Source organism: Diorhabda carinulata, chromosome 7, assembly GCF_026250575.1.
Source record: "Diorhabda carinulata isolate Delta chromosome 7, icDioCari1.1, whole genome shotgun sequence".
In the NCBI taxonomy this organism is placed as follows: domain Eukaryota; kingdom Metazoa; phylum Arthropoda; class Insecta; order Coleoptera; family Chrysomelidae; genus Diorhabda; species Diorhabda carinulata.
Genome location: NC_079466.1, coordinates 2,200,098 through 2,220,787, shown reverse-complemented (window position 1 = coordinate 2,220,787; position 20,690 = coordinate 2,200,098). Strand labels below are relative to the sequence as shown.

The following is a 20,690-nucleotide window of genomic DNA, read 5'->3' as shown; positions in this document are numbered from 1 at the left end:
TTACCGATAAATTATTAATTTTTTTTGTCGTAACAAATGATTTAAACTAATTACCTTATAAATTCTAATGTTTATGATCAAACTGAGGAAAATTGATGCACTTGTTGTTTAATATCTTAAGTTACCATGTCAGTACCGTGTCATGTCCATTCCTAGAATTTACCGATAAATTATTAATTTTTTTTGTCGTAACAAATGATTTAAACTAATTACCTTATAAATTCTAATGTTTATGATCAAACTGAGGAAAATTGATGCACTTGTTGTTTAATATCTTAAGTTACCATGTCAGTACCGTGGATAAATGAGTCAGTACCGTGGAACTCAAAATCCGACATTTGTGTCTTGCTCGTGATACTTTGAAGTTGTAGTAAATTCCTCTTAGAGTTTTATTTTTACAGTAAAATAGATGAATAATATGCATAAAAATGTTAGAAAAGTTAAATTTTAAAATCTTGAAATTTTGAATACAAAAAATCACAGTTAGAACGGAATCACCCATATTCGTCAATTTATAGTGTATAACTGAAATATTAGGTTTAGGTCATAGACACCAAGGTAAAAGGTATACTATTATTACCTAATAGATACCATACAAAATATTTTCCAATATGTATAAACATAATAACAAATAACTGTACAATGTTTTTATTTGTAACAAATTATTTTTTTCTGAAAGTTTAATAAAATATGCACATAATGGTATATTTTCATCAATGTTTCATTGTAGGTAACTTGGTAGTTAATAGGTTAGTTGGTAATTAATATAACTAATATATTAAACAATTTTGAAAATTTCCATAAGCGGAATTTCAAATGAAAAACTTATTGTGTGTGTATAGATAATTAACAAGACAGGTACTGTAGAAAGACTTTCATTCTATTATTTATCATCTAATTTAACTAGCACAATTTCTATTTTTATGTGATGCCTCACGAAATGCTTTTATCACTTACAGTGCTGAATTTCTTTTGACTTCATAAGAAGGACGGTTTTTCTCCTACAACTACAGAGAACAATCTTGTTCCTTATGAAGCGGATTAAACTGCAGGATATAATGTAAGTTCTGTCGAACGAGGCAGACCTACCACTAAGATATTAGATCCTCTGAGCAGACGACGCTTTGTCTCAATGAGAAATTAATGTCTTCTAGTTAAATAAATAAGATGTAATCCCTTGGTAGTTTTTTTAGACTTAGATTAAACTGAAATTCTTATTTTTTTGAAAAGTTTTATATTTTTTATAGTTTTATCAGTAGGTTTATTAGTTTGTTAACATAAATGGAATGTATTTACAAATGAGGATGGTTGTAATTACCTTAAGATTGTAAATATACGTAAACTTCAATGGCAACAAGTTAATTATTCAAGTTTATTTCATACGAATTAATCTATAGCTTACTGCTTTCTATCAGAAAAAATGTTTTCAAGGTGTACAGATGTTGGAATATGAATAAAATAAAATATAAATAGATAACTCAGTTTCCGAAACAGGTAATAATTTCGATATATATGTGTATTTCAGGTAGTCACCCTCGTTATGTCAAAATGCTTATTAATCAATATAACAAAAACTGAAGGTAGATCAGAAGAGTGGAGGAAGTTATTTAAAGTGGTTTAAAAATCGTTTATATTCGGATTGAATTTCCACCCTCCTTTTCGAAGTGGAGTAAGCATTTCTCATTTAATTTTTGTACCAAAGTATTAAAGCCGTAAACGGGGAATAAAAATATCCCAATACATTGCAGAGAGATGAGGGTTTGAAAAGCGGGTGAGCGCGTTTCTGGGGGAGGCGCGTGTAAAACTTTTTGATTGACAGCTGAGTTTGTCCAATCACAAGGCCGGAATACTGATGAGGAATACGTCAATCACGCTCACAACCCGTGCTAGTTGCCGTGAAGAGAGCGTAAACTTCGAATACTCAACTGAACAGATCTAAACTGAAACTACGGATATCTCTACTTCCATATTCCATCCTAACTTAGTAGGAAAGTGGAAAGCAATTTGAAATTGACATGATATCAAACATTGTTTTAGTTATTTCAAGTTACGCAATTGTGAAATGTTATTTCCCGAGTGGCACCTTTTACTAATGTACACTGAAATTGAATTTCAATTTCATTTGCTTTTGTAGGCCGAATATTTCTTTCAGGACAAATTCATTAAGCTAATTTTCCGGCGATTCCTCTTGTTTGCATGTGTCTAAATTATTTAATACAAATCATAAACATTTTAAAGAAAATATAGAATTATGGAGATAGAAATAGAGAGAAGCGAAGGATTGTTTTTTAGGTAGTAGTGACGAAATTCCTATAGAAAAAATATGTATAATGGTCTGGGAACTCATGACTGAGCATTTTTAATTCTTTGATGGGTTTCGAGAAGACGCAAATTGAAAAGTGATTTCCGTTTTTTGGGGACGTATGTTTAGTACCTCACTGAGGGTTGCCTGTTAGTTTTGAATGAAGAGAATGTTAATATTCACCTGTGTTTTTCCTTCGTCTTGGCGCTTAAGGGACTATACAGAATAATTCATATAAAGTAAAAGCCCTGAAAAGTGCATATTTCATGAATACAGCAGCCCAAAAAGGACAACCTCTTTTGGACACTCAATATTAGTCTTTAGTCATTGTTATTCATAATTTGTTTTCATATTATATTTTCTATTTTCATCAACCAAGGTTTTTTTTTGAAAAAACAGTGACCGAAATTACAAATGTTTTCAAAATACTTTGCTAGACAACCAAGAAAGCAAAGATAGAAATAAGGAATAGTTATCAAAGATATAATCGCCAGTATAGTCCCAATAATTGCTTGCTGAGCTTCTCGAGCACATTTATAGAGAATAGGACGTGATTGAAATTCGCTGCCATTTTTTATGGTGTTCCTTTCCTTTTGAATCTACTTTTTATTAGGTTCATCTCGTCGTTTAACTGTTCTTTGCCTCTATTTCAAGCCTCACAAATTAATCATTTTGCTTAATGGAAACTGTAGATCCCTTCAATTCATTTGCCTTCTTTTGTTCGTTATGAATGATTGTACGAGGTGCTTTTTCAAGTACCGTTTGGAAATTGACAAAATGAAAACATAGGTTTTTAACGAAATCTTACTTCAATCTATTTTCCAATATAATTTTCATTAATATTGAGGCACTTATCGTTTTCAAATGAAAAAGCATGTGTTAGTTATTAACCTCTCGATGGAGCAGTGGAGAGCTGTTCGCAACCGAATGTTCTGATCAGATCTCGGGTTAGATAAACTGCAAGTTGACAGGCTTTTCAATATCACTGCAAAGTTTTTTTAACGTCTAAGTGACACTTAGTGCTGTCGGTACATATCACATAGCATGGTACAAATCATTTATCAAACTAAAGAGGTTTATTTCAACTTGATTTCCTTGATCGATGTATTTTTTATTGCTTGTCACTACGTGATCTAAGAAAGTTTCGCTTTTTTATCATACCACAATAAAAATTGAATATACTATCCATACTCTAGATTTTATGCACATATGTAATTATTTTTGATACCCATTGGAGACGAAACATACGATAGTTCACACCAAAAAACATCATACACAAACAAGAGACTTGAGAAAACTGTTGAGTTTATAAGAAAATGGTTCAGCGTCTATCCTCCAGTATGTTTTGAAAAACTTTTTCCACCAATCATTAGTAATTATAGAAGTAAGGCCACATAATATTTTATCCGTACCCTGAACATATATCCGATGAATATCAATTATTTTGTTGCCTTTAGCATGCAGAAAGTTAGTCTGTACTTGGAAGTCGTGGTACTCTCGATTGAAGGAAACGTTCTAAACAGACAAAAACAATATTAGGCATATCGACCATATCGACATTTGTGTGTTGCAGACCTGACGATAACTGAATTATTTTATAAGAATCAGTATAATTAGCAAAATTTGAAGGTGATTTCTGTGGTATGGATTTTCATCAATAAAGAGTCTAAATGTTTAATCTCACAAAAAACAAATTACAATAATCGATACAGCTTACTACGAATGGGATGATAGGGAGGAAATAATATTTATTTTATTTGACATCGTCATCGCAAATGCCCCCGTTGAGTGTTAAGGTTGGAAGCAATATGCCCTCGCCTAGTCAAGTGGCCGAATTAGGGCAGCCTCTACGATACCCTGATTTCTCCACCTTTGAAGTACTGCTCACACATTTGGAGCTCAGCTTACCCTGAGGACGGTCAATTCAATGCAAAAATTCGACTTATAGGCGATCCAGAGCTGACCAGGACAGCGTAGAGTCATGATTTCCAAAGTGGTCTAGGTGGACCAACAGAGGTCCACGGAAGACTCGACGGGGGGTCTACATTGAGCGTGACAAACAATGGGGGTCGACTATCGGAAGTGTGAGTCCATGAAAATTTATTTGTGTTCTATAGTGAAGAACTAAATGTTGGCTTGACGTCATGTCAAAATAGGCAACGTCGAGACTTGCCGTACCCGCGCCAGCCGTAGTTCCGTCCGCAACGTCTTTATAGATATAAAAATTAATACAACTTGTGGTGTATGTGCTTGCAAGCTTGCATGGACTTGTTTCATTCTTCACCAATAAAAATACGAATGTCAAGAATTTGTTTTTGAAATTTCTGAAGAAAAGTGAATCGATATGAATAATACATTAGGGTTAGACGGTCACAGAATTTGTATCCAGTCTTTCGAAAAGAAAAGTGAAGTGAAACAGATATGAAGATATTTTGTCGATGGAAATACCACCATGGATTATAAATTCATTTTATAAAACCGAAGTTCGCCACTCGTAATATTACTATCACTGATGAGGAGCTTAAAGTGACATTTAAAAAAGGGTATCAAAAATTTTGGCTGTAGGTAGGAATAACGGAAAAATTGTGCAAAAGCTTCTGATCGCGTATCCTCCGTCATATCTTCACTTTCTTCGATTTGTTCAAATTGATAATAATGTAGCTGCAATAAAATTTTGCAAGTGGTCTATGGAACAAAAAAGTTAGGGAACCAATGGCTTAGAAAGGAAGTCGCCGACTTGACATTGTTTTACCAATACTCTGGCAGATACTCTTCCGAGCTCTAAGACATAATACCATGCAGTATTTGCAAGACCTAGTCGACAGGCAGACGTGGCACATAAGTTCGCCTACAGACGCCCAGTACGTCAATTTATCGAGACTCCTTTCTTTGAAAAAGTGCACGGCTCTGAAATCATCGGCCAAGGCGCGTTTTTTCCGAACACTACCGTCTACAGAAGTTTAATATCAATATCTACAGGCACCTCCACAAGATAGGCACCTCTCGAACTACTCGAGTGTAATAGAGTTTAACCTCTTGTACTTGCTTTTTACAAAAATAAAATTTAGGTTTATTTTGATTTTATACCACCAATACACGATCTGAGATATTTATACTCGTATTATATGCGATTTAATATTTGACAGGGTTATCTATCAAACTATCGAAATTCTTATTATTCTTATTATTCGTCCATCTATGAAACTGGAAAGCATTTCAAAAAATATTGTGTGCCGTCGACATTTCAGTCTCACCTGAGTATTCAAAACAACATCGGACTTCGTAGGTTTTCAAAAGCAAGCGATGGCTCGACGCTAATTATACATACAAGTATGTTTATTTATGTACTGTTATATTCACACAAAACTCTGAAAACCCTAGTATCACTTCTCAAAGTTCACGTCAACTGTTGTCGACAGAGGAGGAAGTTAAGTTGTAGAAAAACAATATAGACATTTATCTTTCTTCATCAAATAATATTTACTTTGTCCGACATTTACAGTTTTTATAAACGTCAAAAATGAAACGAGGTCAAACTAAGCAATTATGAACAAATTTCATATTTAAAAGTGTCCTTAGAAATTGTTCAATTTTGTCACATTCAGAAGATATAAATATCTCATTTTCTTCTGCTTGAAATATAATTTGATTAATATTTTTGTGAATTTTTCATTTACATTACACCGAGTCGGCTCACTTGATCTGTGAAGCAGAGTGATTTTCGGCGATTAAGTCGAAACTTAGTAACTTAGAAACAATTGTACTCTACATCAACATCCCTTCTCTCGGCCTCTAACATCATGTTTCAGGCTGGTGATAGGGTGATAGGGTTACTTATTTGATAATAAAATTAACTAAACAAATTTTCAATAACATTATAATTGACTGATAATTATAATTTGAGGAATGCACTTGATGAATTGACAGCAAATTATCAATATTTGGTTTTGAGTTTTATAAGGAATAATCTCCCCGTTCCGTGAGATTAAATCTGCTCCTGTTTTTTTTTTGTTAATAAGTTTGTTACGGCACTCAAACAGTTTTTGCCAAGATATGATCGGAGAAGCTCGATCTAAAGTTGTTAAAAAATTCCTCACAGTCCAGCGTATTTTTCATGTATTTTTACCTGAATGTCTCTTTCAGCTTCTCATTTGTACTAAGCTCGAATAGCTCCTCTTGTAATATCACATTCTCCATTTCTGTTTCATCAATAACAAGTTCATGCAAGATTGCAAGCGCATACACCACAAGTCGGATTCATTTGCATGTCTGAACAAGCGTTGCGAACGGGATGGCGGGCGGCGCGGGGACGGAAAGTATCGACACGTTGTACTGAATATGGAAAATGCAAGTTTTCACAAGTAACAATCGCTTCTTAAAATATTATCTCCCTATATTTATAGGAGAAGTCAAGCCATCATTTTATTCACACTTATAACACTAATCGAAGCCAAATATAACTTTGAACAAGAATAGATTTTGAACAATTTAGACAAATCCGATAATTGTCTTTTCGATAAATCTACGTTTTAATTCTTGGTTTGGTTAAAAATGTTTTCATCAAAAGTATGAAACAAGATATAAGTTAAGGATGTACTGATTAAAAAACTTGTTATACATCAAAAAGTTAATAATAAGTAATTTCTTTTTATCTCCTAAACAAAGAGCAGCTTTCGGTCAAGGGAAAATTCTTATTGTTTTAACAACTGAGACAACTTTTTCTTGATGGTTTTTAACAATCATGTTCCATTGTATTTATACTCAAAAGTACAGTTTCATATGACCAAGAACTATGTAATTGTTATTTTAATACTACAATTATATGCGAAATGACTATGAAGTTTTGGTTCACAGGTAATTTGTAGGAAATGTATTTATAGAAACGTCAACAATTGCCGTGTTTTCACTATATATAATAATTTTGAAATTTCGCTATTATAACTCATTTCCGTTGTATACATTTCACGTTTTTTTCTATTATTTGGTACAGGATATACTATTTTTATTATAAATAAATAAACTACAATGATAAAGTTATTTTCGGTACTTCAATGGTAATTACCTCTTTAAGTTTCTTATTCAGCAATTACTATAGCGTTAAGCTTAAACAATAAAAATATGAATAAACTTTAGTTAGTTAAGAATATTCGATCTGACAGCAAAAACTGGCAGAACTTTTCAGTCATACATTGTAGGCTATTATTATATCGTAGTCAGATGAAATCTAATCAAATTTATTGAAACTCAAATTAATCCTAATAATTTGATATATATTGCGTTTTAAATGTATAAGGCTCAAGATCAAACCTAAAAAGTATGTACTCGTGCAAAAAAATTTCATTTTCACGTAAAAATTATCTTAGTGCTTATTTTCATTGATTATTGTGAATAAGGCTTGTTTCTTCAGAATAGAATATTGGAAAAAATATCCATGTAGGATTCCAAGAATATCAAATTTGAAATCACAATTGTACCATAACTGCCAAGCTTCCTTGTTTATCTCTCAAAAACGGCAGAAAAGTGGTAATCCACAGAATCTGTATGATTATAAGTTGAGCTACAAAAGGTAGCAAAAAAATTGAATAGTAGATCATTCCTAGCGCAGTTCTATTTGTGCCAACCTTAACTTTTTTAGATTAGACTAGATTAGTTAAGCTCAAATTTACATTTCTGTTTCTATATCTTGTAATTATTATGTTACTTCTATAATAATTGTTGGAGATAGAAGAGATAAATTGTGGACAAATGTAACATGAACTAGACTTAGTAGGGAGGCAGGACGATAGAAAGGATCTGCTTCCAAAGAGAAAAATGAAAATATTTATGATAGGGAGCAGATTAGAAATTAAAAACAGAAGACGAAGATAGCAAAAACATGAAGACATCTAAAACTATGTGACAGCTTTATGTTCATGTATCGTCAGGATTCATTACAATTACCAGCATAAAGAACAGTTGATATTTGATAATTAGTAATGCGTCATTAATGGTATCACGCATAACCTTATTTAACTTGCTGGTGTCATCATAAGGTACGACTTAATTATTTACTTGGAGGCTACATGAGTTGCATAAATTTATTGTTAACGTAAAGTGAATAAATCTATCTCACAAGACAAATGCATATCTTCTCTAGGATATTCACGTGAAGAAACGCGTCATCTTCCTTCCTTGGTATGTAAATATCTATTTCTTCATGCCTTGGTTTAGAGTACGTTCGTTACTGCTTGTGATAAGTACACGCGCGCCATCTGTAAAGGCGGATGGAGAGTATGTTTTTGATTCCTACCCCCACGACCAGCAGCACTCGCTTCGATCGTGCCGCAAGGGCAGGCATAAAAAATATCCTTATCAACATATAATGCTAATAAAAGTAAAATTGAAAACCCACTTTATACTGGCTATAAAGAAAAATCGTATAATGACGTAAAGGGCCGAAAACTCAACTTTCGGCCCTTATAGTGTGGTACTAATTTATATGATAACTCAAGTTAAAATGAAGGACTTTTCATCCAAGGAGGTAGAAAATTTGTTGATAGACTTTTTCATTAATTAAAAGTGTAGAAAATTCTCTTAAAAATAAATATGAATACTAATATTAACATTTGAATTTTTTGACACTAAGATATTCGTTTATACATTAAGGTCTGCTCATTTACATTTTAGGATCTATTATAAAAACAAGAATATTCAAAATTAGTGATACCAATGATCTCAAATTAGGAAAACAAAGCGATCTTCCTTAAAAAGTCCTTCTCTAAAATGTTAAAACTGCATTCTGCACTCGTTCAATTCTCCTGATTTGGTGCCCAGCATATTTTTTCCACAAATTAAAACAATCGCTTGAAATGTATAATCAAAAAAATATCCTTTTGCGGAACCAAGATAAAGTAAATCAGCATTAAACCACATTCAAATTGTACCTCATGAATTGTTTGAGTATTAACGTTAATTTATAATAATTTTCAAGAGATTTCAAGAATTTTGAACTGTTTTTATCATTATAAATATTACCTGACAAATATTGGATGCTGAAATGATATTGACAAATGATTTTATTTTACAGAAAATGGTCTTCCAAGGAGACTTAGAACAGCCTACACAAATACGCAATTACTAGAGTTAGAGAAAGAATTCCACTTTAACAAATACTTGTGCCGGCCAAGGCGAATTGAAATAGCAGCTTCGTTAGATCTTACCGAACGACAGGTAAAAACTTAATTGATATTAATTGACTTTCGATTTCTCACTTTTCAATTTGTTATTATGTTCACAAAGCCGGGTAATGTACTATTTTACCTGTATTCAGTTTCTGAGAAATATTGATTACCTGAAATTGAATGTGATAAATGAAATTACAAAATCAATGAATGAATTGATGACAAAATTAGTGAATTCGTTGTTTGAAAATGAATGATATTAGTAAATAAAAATGTGTATTGTGATTTATATGATAATTTATTAAATAGGTGAAAGTATGGTTCCAAAACAGACGGATGAAGCACAAAAGACAAACACTAGGGAAGCAAGGAGAAGAAGGAGACGATAAAGATTCAGTGACAAGTGAAGGTAGTAAAAGCGCCAAACTATCCGACAAATTTCTTGACGATGAAATGTCAAAGAAGAGCTGTCAAGGTTGCGAAATGCCTACTGCCGGCTTATGCAATTCACACGAGGAAATTTCTGAGGTTACTTCTACAAGAGGAAACAACAACAACACTCCTAGTGCGACTAATAATAACACAAATTTTAATAATAATAGTAATGGTGAGTAGCTTGTTTATAAAATTGATTAAAACTATAAAATTAGTATATTCTATTTAGAATTTTAGGCACTGTAGAATTGACTTCTTTTGACATTTATGGGGTGCTAGTATTTTATCGCTACTTATCTAAACTTTATATAACTTCTATCTATCTTGTATCATTTTTGTTGCTAACATTTGCTACTACTTTAAGGAATTTAATACTTCGAAGATGCATTAATTCACCTTGGTAAAGTTTTGGTAGGTAAACGACATTTTTCTCCCAATTTATACCTATTTTGTCTCTCCTTAATATATTCTTATTCTATTTCTTAGGAATTTCTCAGTCTTTTTCTTATCGTTACTCTTTCCCTAGAATATTTGATTGGTATTTCTGCTGAGCGTATTATCTTTTGAGTAATTTTTAGTTATTCCTTTTTTTCAGACTGTCGAATGCTTGGTTGAAGTCAATGAATAGCATTTGCACTCCAATATATTGCTCGTAGCATTTTCCAATTATATCTTTTATGGTATATATGTCAGCTACTGTTGATTTTTCTTTACTTCTATATTTCTGGTTCGATTACCTTTTTCAGCTTTTCGTCCATTATCATTGTAATCATTTTTGTACTAATCGTTGATTATTAAAGGATTTAGTCCCTTCATTATGGCTATAATCGATTCAGTAAAACACATTTTCGGCATTGCTGTCGTGGATATTTAGGATACACATCATATATTAGCCGGAATAGTTGAAATGGAGAAATTGTTTAAAAGACTAGTTATCCACAAATATTTGACGCCATTTTTTTTATTGGTATCTTAACTTGGAAATCATAAATATTGATATATATTAAATAAAATGGAAATAATAACCAACAATATAACTATACGAAGTTAATATACTATTCTTTGTCACGAAAACTGAAAAAAAAACTAATGTGCCTCTTTCTTATCTTTATTAACTGGCAGAGCAGTACAAGGAATTGACTATATGGGCTATTCATTCATAAAGTATGTTGAGGATAAACAAAGTGGAATAATTTTGTCTCATAAAATTGATCTATATGTTTATAATTTTTTTCAGGAGCAAGTAGTATTGGTAGCTCCGGTAGTTTCGACAAATTAATGAATGAAGAAGATTCACGATCGAATGAAGGCAGTGGAACACAAACTTCGCCAAGGATTTCCAAAAAAAATTCTTCTTCAATACCGAATAACGTGGTAGTAAAAATCGAAGGACGCAGAAACTCACCCAATTCATGTGATAGAAAAATAGGAATAAGAAAAATCTCCCCAAGTCCTAGTCAAAGTAAAGACGTCGGTATAGGCTTGAATTCACTGGAAAATATCACTACAAAATTATCTCCGAAAAGTTCTTCTGGGACTCCAGTGATTCCAAGTGGCCCTTTGAGTGAGTTTTATACAATAACTTTGATAAATTGATGTAACATACTATTTGCTGTAATTGCAAATAATTGATGAAATAAGTAATTTTATATACTGATATTCAATGCATAACTGCATGCCGGTTGCTGAATCACATCAGAGTCAAACCCTCTCATTCGGACATTCGGATCCGAATTGAAGACAACCGCGCTGACAATCAGTCAGATATATTGTCTAAACGATGCCAAACATACCTTCTAAATTAATTACTTTTTGTGTTCTCCACTATTTCATAATTTTTTATACAAAACTTTTTCCATTAAGTAAATTGGATTTTAAATTAATTTTTGACTTAGTTACGCGAATCACTTGTACTTTTTATGTTACTTGTACAATTTTCAATTTAATATCAGAGACCATTCAACATAAAATATCTGCTAGTAGTGTGTTAGCTGATACAGACTATCTACACCGGCATAATCAAATTTGCAACATCATCCACTAAGACGTGGCCAACAAGTTCTGTATTCTGAATACTTATACACTGAATAACAAGCGTCAACCCCAAAAGATGTTCGAAAATAATAATTCTAGATACTACGATAGAAAGGTGACGAATAACAGACCTGACATGGTGAAGAGTCAATTCAGTCCTTCTGGTCGATGTAGCCATACCAAACACTCTTAACGATCTCAACAAATACCAGGAGATACTGGTCAAATACGCGGATCTCTTAAATGAGATTAAGCAGATGTGACCCATATTATATCCCAGTTATTATGTCAGCAACTGCCGTCGTACCTAAAACCCTGCACGATAACATCGCTAAACTGGGATTCCCAAAAAATACTTTCGTCGACTTCCAGAAAAAGAAATCTATTATGTGAATCGAGCCTAATGCTTTTTATACTTTGGATCAGGAATAGGTGAATAATACTAGCTCTAAGCTGAGTAGTATATAAGTTTTTGTTTAATGTGGTTTCTTTTCTTTTGCGGCTTCTAACATAAAGTTTTGCTGTTTTCGTTGGAAATGTGACAGCCATGCTAAAAACCAATTTCAATTATTTATATCATGGTACGAACTAATGCTGAGTTTGACGGTTAAGTCTGCAAAAAGTAATATCACCGTCTCTGGTAAATTTGGACAATTTTTTTAGTAGTTATTGAAAAAGATTGAGCAAAACTAAAATTAAGGACTTATTTTCATATTAAATTCATTCATGTATTTAACAAACTATCAAATCCTGTTAGAATCCTTTTATTTCAGTCTATTAACATGGACTAATATATATTGAGATGCAATAATGAACTGAGAAAGTCTAACACCCGTCAAATAATACACAAGGGTACCAGTATTTTTATAGGGGCATCTCAGGCAATGATATGAGTTATAATGAGAAAAAATACAAGTATGAAATTTCCTTAATCAAAATAATTACAAAAGAGGACACTTGACATACTAGAGACAAAGAAAAAAATTGAAAAATAAAGTTTTTTCAGTTATATTTCTTACATTTTCTATAAAACCTACAGAAATAATTATTGGTATAACTTGATATTGTTACGTGATATGAAAATAATATTTTTTTACCATTAAATCTATAAATATTTTCTAGGTTTGCCTACGAATATGGTTTACCAGCAAGTCCCACGATCATCCCCAACCACAGCAACAGCAATAGCTTCAGCAACTGTCACAATCCAGAATATTCCCAATGCCATTCCGCCATTCGCATCAAGAGGATCTTCTGCTACTCATTTTCCCAATCAATACAATATGAACAACAGCCAATCTGATTACCGAGCCGAAAGATCAAAGCACTATCAAAATATGACTCAAATGTACTCATCAGATATGTATAATCATGAACATACCGGAATCAACGAAACACATACGTATCACCGAGGTCAGCCTCACTCTAATAATATGGGACATGTTAAGTTCAACAATAGAAGACAACCATATGCAGGTTATACCAATCAACAGCAATACTACTATAATAATCAAAGTGTGGAGAAGTACGGAATGAGTCATAATAACTACAATCAAGGTTATGCTGACCATGCAGGCTACAATAATTACAGTTATGGTTATAATAGTGATGGAAACGAAGCTGTACATATGCAAAACTCGGTACAAATAAATCACGAACATCCAGGTAACTATTATCCTATCGAAGGTGCAATACCAAAAGTTCAGAATCCGGTTGAGTATCAAGGAAAAGTTGCATATTACGATAATAATTATACTTCCAACCACATGCCTCCGACTACTTTACAAACTAATGATGCATCATATAATATGGGACAAGAGGTTTTCCCTAGTAGCAACAATAGTTCCGCTACAATAATGACTCCACCCGCAAGTGCTCCCACAGAAAATAATGAGAATTACAATAATTTCCATCAATTTTATCCCGGAGAGTCTCAAACCCAAGTTCCCGTTCCAGGTGAAAGTAGTAATAGCTCATCTGATTTTAACTTTTTAAGTAACTTAGCGAATGATTATACTCCTGAGTATTATCAAATCTGATTCAGTGCAATTGAAAATAAAATGTACAGGTAGCTGTTGATATTCTTAAGATTTGTTGATTTTCATTGGTTTATATTTGTTTATTTACGAAATAATTCTGAAAAAACAACAAATAAAGAATTCATCGGAAAACACTTCAACATTTTATAACGTTTTACATATTTGGATTTTATTTTAGTTGACGAAATATCTACGAGGGGGTTTTACTAATTATTTTACTAATACTGATATGTCAACAAGTATGAAGTAGATTTTTGTTAAAGTTTAAACACAACTAATTACATAGTTATAATCAAAATATGAAAATATTTTGATTATCCTTGACATGTTCAGTGTCGTAGCTTGGACTAAGTAGTGACGAAACCTACAAACAGCAAATTCAAATCATTTGAGATAGATAAAGCAGCACTGAAGGTTCTCTCAGACCGGTTACAGAACCAAACGAAATTGAACCAATAGATGCGAAAAAATGGACTCACGCCTATAATCACTTTGAGAAAATTGAAAAATAACACAAGACAAAGGAACACAGGCAATCCAAATCAATGAAAGACCAAGAAAACAGGAAAGTTTCATTCTTCCCATACAAAACTTCCCCAGGGGATGGAGAAGTTATGAAATCTGCTTCGATTGAGACTATTGCTAAACTAGATAGTCGGTCATGCTACATATTGTTTCTTGAGTAATCTTTAACTTCTATTTAAATTCTAAAAGCAATCCAAACATTAGGATAGATATCTTCCACTTCATTTGTAATTATGTATTGGATCATCCGACTGGCGTCTTTAATGGAGTTTGGTATATTGAGCACTTCGTGGAGCTCATAAGATTCTCATAAGATGTCTTTGTTTTCTCCATCTTGAAGTGGTTCAAAAGCTCGATATTTGGCAAAGATTTTAAATTATCTATCCAGAAGAATCAATTCTAAATCAACTATCAATGGAACCAATAGGTTCGTCTACAGCTTCATAATTTTCTTTTTTTGCCGAGTCGTTTCTCTTTAAAAGCCATTCGTATATCACGACTGCAATTTTCTATGAATTCGTATTTCAGTACATTCATTAAAGCCCGTTTCACGAAATTTCTGAAACTGGTTACAAAAATTGCGCAAATTGTCAATAGCGAGGCTACTTAAAGTGCGAGGCCGTGGGCGAGGACCCTCTACGCCCACGTCTAGGTATTACACTGCAATTTTCCTTTGCTATAATCACTAATTAGCTCAAGTTTTAATTACAAAATCTCTCAATTTTCTTTTGGAAATTGAAACACATGAAGACTACAATGGAATTCCCATATTAAATCTTATCAGATCTTATTCATATTATATGAGTGGTAGATAAATTAAATAAATGAAACGTTTTCAAAGATTAGTTGGCTGAAGACTTCTAAGATATTATTTCATTTTATATGTGAATGTATTTTTTGTTTCTTCAGTGTCATTCTATAAAAATGTATATTAGTAAACACTCCTCGTATATTTTCAATTTATTTATGTTAAATAATTGTTAATTGTTATTAATTTTATACGCCTATCGTAGCGAATAAGTCCACATTTGGCAACTTAATTCTTCGATGTGGTTCATTTATTTTTTCCTCATTTTCACTTCGTTCTAACATAGTAATACCACTTCCATATATTTCGTTCTGACATTAATGAATGACGCAACTATTTGTCGAATAAAACAAAACAGTTGATTTGATTTTTCATATTATGCTGCAAAAATCTTGAGATAATAAAAATATAAATAAAAATGAACAGATAAATAGTCAAAAAATGTGGTAGGAGTGTTAAAAGTAGATTCACAAGTAAATCGATGACGTCTATCTAAAAAAACACACCTGAATTTCAAACTATTCGTACTTATTAATCGGAAAAATGACTATTTTACTAAAATCGACTCTACTTGCTTCTACTTTAAGAGTTAGCAAAAAATTGTCGCATTCGACACATAGCTGTAATTTCTAACCTGAAATTTCTTTTTTAAGTAGTACTGGTTATAAGGGTTAAATCTGAGGTTATTAGACACGATTTTGTTTAAAAACACATTATCATCCTCATAGCGAAAACGAAATCTTTTTGGATTTGGACATCGTATACAAATCAAAAGTGAAAAAAAGTGAACTATACAGCAAACATCAGAAATTTGTTAATTATATTCTTATCCATTACAGCAAACACATGACTATTTAATTAAATAACAATAAAGCCGATTTTAATAAAACTAATCTCTTCCTTCATTAAAAGACGACACTAACTATTAATTATTATAATTATAAATATTATTATTGACTACCTATTAGATATGTAACAAATAAAATCGATTTTTCTAAAATCTAAAATTTCCGATAGTTTCTTTAGGTATATGAATTAAAGTCAATCCGTTGAGATAGGATGACTATATGAATTAAAATAATTTCAAAACATTTTATATTTAATACGAAAATCAAGACACTGGCAATTGATTGATATAGTGGAGTAACTAGCACTAAGATAACGTTATTTCTTCCATCAAATTCAATCGTAGTTAAAAGGTTACCAACATAGAGTAAGTTTGAGAAGAAAAACTTTTCAATTGATACCTCGTTATTACCGAGATATTAATTCGACATTGAGCCGGCTTTTTCTTCAAAAAACAGTGGCGTCAGAATCTCTCAATCAAGTTGCAGCATCTACACTTAAGTCAATCAAGTAACTTTGAAAAATATATGTCAATCTCTATGAATCTATCGCCTAATCTAACACTTCAATCCATCCAGAAGATGATAACTTGATTAATTGTTTTTTAAAGGCATCAATTGCGTTTGCTAATAATCCAAAAAGCCTACCTTCAGTTGGTTGGAGTATAAAGAAATTGTTGAGTTCATTGATAGAAAACAAACATAGCTTCAAACACTGGAAAGTTTATGCAAAAACTTACGTGAGCTGATTATACTAATGTTCAAACTTGTCTTGATTTCATGGTGTTCTTAAATTAAATAGAGTATCGATGTGAAGATATATAACAAATTCTGAACTAACTGAAACTCTTCCTTAAGAAGATTTGATTTGAGTAATTCATTACCAAAAACCGTTTAATACTCCATTTCCCGATACTCTGTGCTCTTAAAATGGTTTAAGCTTGAGATGAAATTATTCTTATTTAAATTCCAAAAATCGGTTTTTCTTTCAAATATTCAACTCCAACTCAAATGAACCTTATGTCATATCAACACAATTCAAGCAGCATACCTTCAAAATGAACTAAACTGATGGAAGGTGGAGAAGCTAATAATTACAGAATGTGTGAATGTAGGAAAAATTAAAACAATCACATTTAACTGATTAGTTTATCATGTTTATGTTCCAAACACGAATAATGTTAGTGACAATCCCTAAAATTGTTGATACATTTAATGTTTTCGTCAGTTTTTAAAATTGTATAGAGTTGTCAGTTTCATTTCGAAAAATGTACAAAATAGTCAAGTAGAAATGTTGCACATACACCAACGAGGAACAGCCTGGGATATTTACCAAATGAAGCATACCAATGGCTATACTTTCATTTAAAACTTACTGCAGAACTATATTTGAAGTAAAAGTTATACATTTTAATGAAAAATATGAAATATTTTGTGTACTTTGTTAATGAGAATATTACCATTTCCACCAATTTTTAAATAAATGTAAAGTGTGGGAAATTTAAGATGAGGAACATATTTCTGATAACATGGAGTTCAGATTTCAATATTCATACTAGGTCTCATCACGATTAACTGAAATTTAATTGACGATATTCACGGCAAAATTCTTATTTTTATTGTCCATATATGACCCTATTGTTAGCGAACAAATAAAGTAGATTGTACGATTACTTCCTAATCAACTGAAATTATTAATAATTTATTGAAGTTGTACTACCAACAGAAAATGTCTTATATTTGGTAAATATCATAGATTTTCCTAATTGTATAAAAAAATTTCATTATGTATAATTCTGAGAAAACATAGTGTAGAAAGTTAATGTAAATATCTCGTTTATGTACTCGTATTATACATAGTATATTGTACAGTTCTAGTAAAACATTGGTACTCAAGCATTTTGATTCAGAATATAAAACTATAGCTTTAGTTTGTTTTATTTATTTCCCAGTTTCCAGTATAAATTGGATTCATAAATAGTTAGCAAATCATTCAATATTAGACATCTGGAGGTTTTTACTACATTAATTCCTCATTGATATCTTCTCTGTAAATGAAAAATGTTAAATATTCATTTATGTTTAGATTTTCAGCTCAGATCCTTTAGAATACTGCTTTGGCTTAGCAAAACCTTTCCCCAATTTGGTATAAGTAACTAAATGGCTTCTCTAGTAATGACTCTGGCCTTCTCAATTTTAAAAATAGTCCCAAAACGTATCCCATTGAGTACGTTTTTATTTTCGCAAGAACCTGAAGCAGTTTGATGTTAAATCTTGGATAAAATAAATGTTAACAAACATTGACATTGCTCCAAGTTTGCTTTATCGTCTATCGTTAAGCAACAGTCTTTTGATCACTTAGAACGATGCCTCATCGCATTATGCCCTCACAAGAAAATAATAACCTCGATCTTGATCGCCGACTTTGATTAACAGGCGAGATGAGGACTAATTTTCCATGACTGTGGACCCAACTTTCGTCTTCAATAACAATTTTGGCATTTAAATTCAAATCTTCAGAAAGGCGCTCTTCGTATTATATTACGCGATTCTTTATATTTTTCTCAGTCAAAAGTCTTGGAACAAATTTAGCTCGTATGAGATTTTCCTATGCCCTCGAATAGTCAATCGCTTATTTGAACGAACAGATTTGTTTTTTACTAATTTTATCTATTATAACTGGTTGAAACTTCTTGTCTGATCACATGACGGTATGATACCTACCAGTTGAAATACCTGGTATGAAAAATTCATTTACCGTATATTTTAATAACGTGGTATTTGCTCAATTACCGAAGGGATTTAGAAGAGAATTTGGTCGTGCACTAAAAACAACAAAAAACAACTTTTTTCTCATAAACCAGATCAACATCTAAGTATTGAATTTGGTATATTTCTATTGTGGGGCCTCCAGTGAGCCGCTGGGATACACCTGGACCACTTTGGGATTCACTGATTTATATTTTGTTTTTTATCCGCACTAAAAATAAATGAGGATTTTTTATGATGATGATTCTATCGCTTTAAGAATAAATTATACAATTTATAAATATAACGAATAGATTTGACTCAACTGAAAAACATTGATGGGAGCATTTTGAATATAATAACACAAATTTGGCGCACCCTAGTTCATTTCATACACTATATATCCGGCGTATATTTCATAAATATCTGCCACGATCTTAAAAAACAGCGGATCAGCTGATGCGTCGCTTGGAGGCGATAGACGCAGAGCGTTGTGTAGTATATGCATTTAATGATACCGAGAAGGAGACGCGCCATTCAGGAATGGATGACTCACTCTCGGAATAACGCCCTGCGAGGGTAATACATCAATGTCAGACACCTTATATCCAATATTCAGTAACGCTCTATGATTTGCACTATGTATATCTGCTATCAATTCAATCAAACCGTATTCTGCTAAGTTTATTTTTGAATCTAACAGTAATTTAGTAACAGTTGATGTCCAAATTTTCAATCTATGCATTTTGTCTTGTTATGCTAGATTCTACATCTAATATAAACATATAAATTTGCCGGAAAATCAGTCAGATTTCCTATTAAACTTAGTAGTTCCAAGAAATGTAATTGGGATGAAAAAATTTGATGATTTATTCGAATAGATATTTTCTAATGTTTAATCTTAGGGGATATGAAGCATCACCTTAGTATGCAAGGGTAGTTAAAACGAATATTAGTTGTGAAATATGTAGATACAAAAGCTAGTCAATAAATGAAATATGTTTCGATGAACATCTTCAATCCAGTATTCATTGAACTCTTCAAAACTTCTACTCAAGGTTTTTTTTTTCATAATTGCAGTCAGAATTTTTTCCGCTAGGCTATTTTATCGGGATTGGAAAGAACAGACAGTCATTCGTAGTCAAATTTCATAGATGTTTGTACATTCTTGCACTCGTGAATCAATAAGTTCGTAGTTTTAAATCCTGTTTAAATCGATACAACAGATAGCTTAATATTTGCCATAATTTTTCTCCTTGCAGTTTTTAGACTGATATTTAGTCTCTGATATGCTATGGCCGATATTTCAAGACGAAACCATTAATTTTCCCAATTGTTTCAGATACAGAGCCCTCAACGCCGTGCATCCAAATCAATTGCAATCTTCTATGGCCACAATTTTAACTATTGAAATTGATTCGGTATAGTTTATATAGTATTTCTAATTGAACCTTTTGTGATATCTATATGTTATTTTTACTGTAGGTTATACAAAGCTTTTTATTGAAAAAAAGTGATTCTATTCGTAAAATAAACGTATAACCAAATTAGTGAATAAATATGTGGAAATTCAGCTAAAACTATTAACAGACAGTTTTAGAGATATGATATAGGAAGTTGAATAGATAAAATTTGAATAGAGATGTAGATATTATTCAAAATAACGTTAACTTTAACACCATACCCTCGAAATCTATAAACCAATCACACGTTATTTTTATTGTAATTAAGGTTTTTCTTAACGTAAATAAAAAAAAACGAGCAAAATCATTAAATGGAATATGATATCAAAAT

The 20,690-nt window shown here is 31.9% G+C and overlaps 1 protein-coding gene across 2 annotated transcripts in view; it reads left to right on the top strand.

Annotated features, from left to right (window-relative positions):
* LOC130896191 (homeotic protein proboscipedia) overlaps nucleotides 1-18,072 on the top strand; it is a 94,088-nt gene extending 76,016 nt beyond the window's left edge. For both annotated transcript variants that reach the window (XM_057804108.1, XM_057804107.1), the window contains 4 exons: nucleotides 9,369-9,511; nucleotides 9,772-10,069; nucleotides 11,135-11,461; nucleotides 13,054-18,072. In XM_057804108.1, coding sequence (XP_057660091.1) covers nucleotides 9,369-9,511; nucleotides 9,772-10,069; nucleotides 11,135-11,461; nucleotides 13,054-13,970 — 1,685 coding nt within the window. In that variant the 3' untranslated portion in view covers nucleotides 13,971-18,072. The remainder of the gene's footprint in view (nucleotides 1-9,368; nucleotides 9,512-9,771; nucleotides 10,070-11,134; nucleotides 11,462-13,053) is intronic.
* The last annotated feature ends 2,618 nt before the right edge of the window (nucleotides 18,073-20,690 follow it).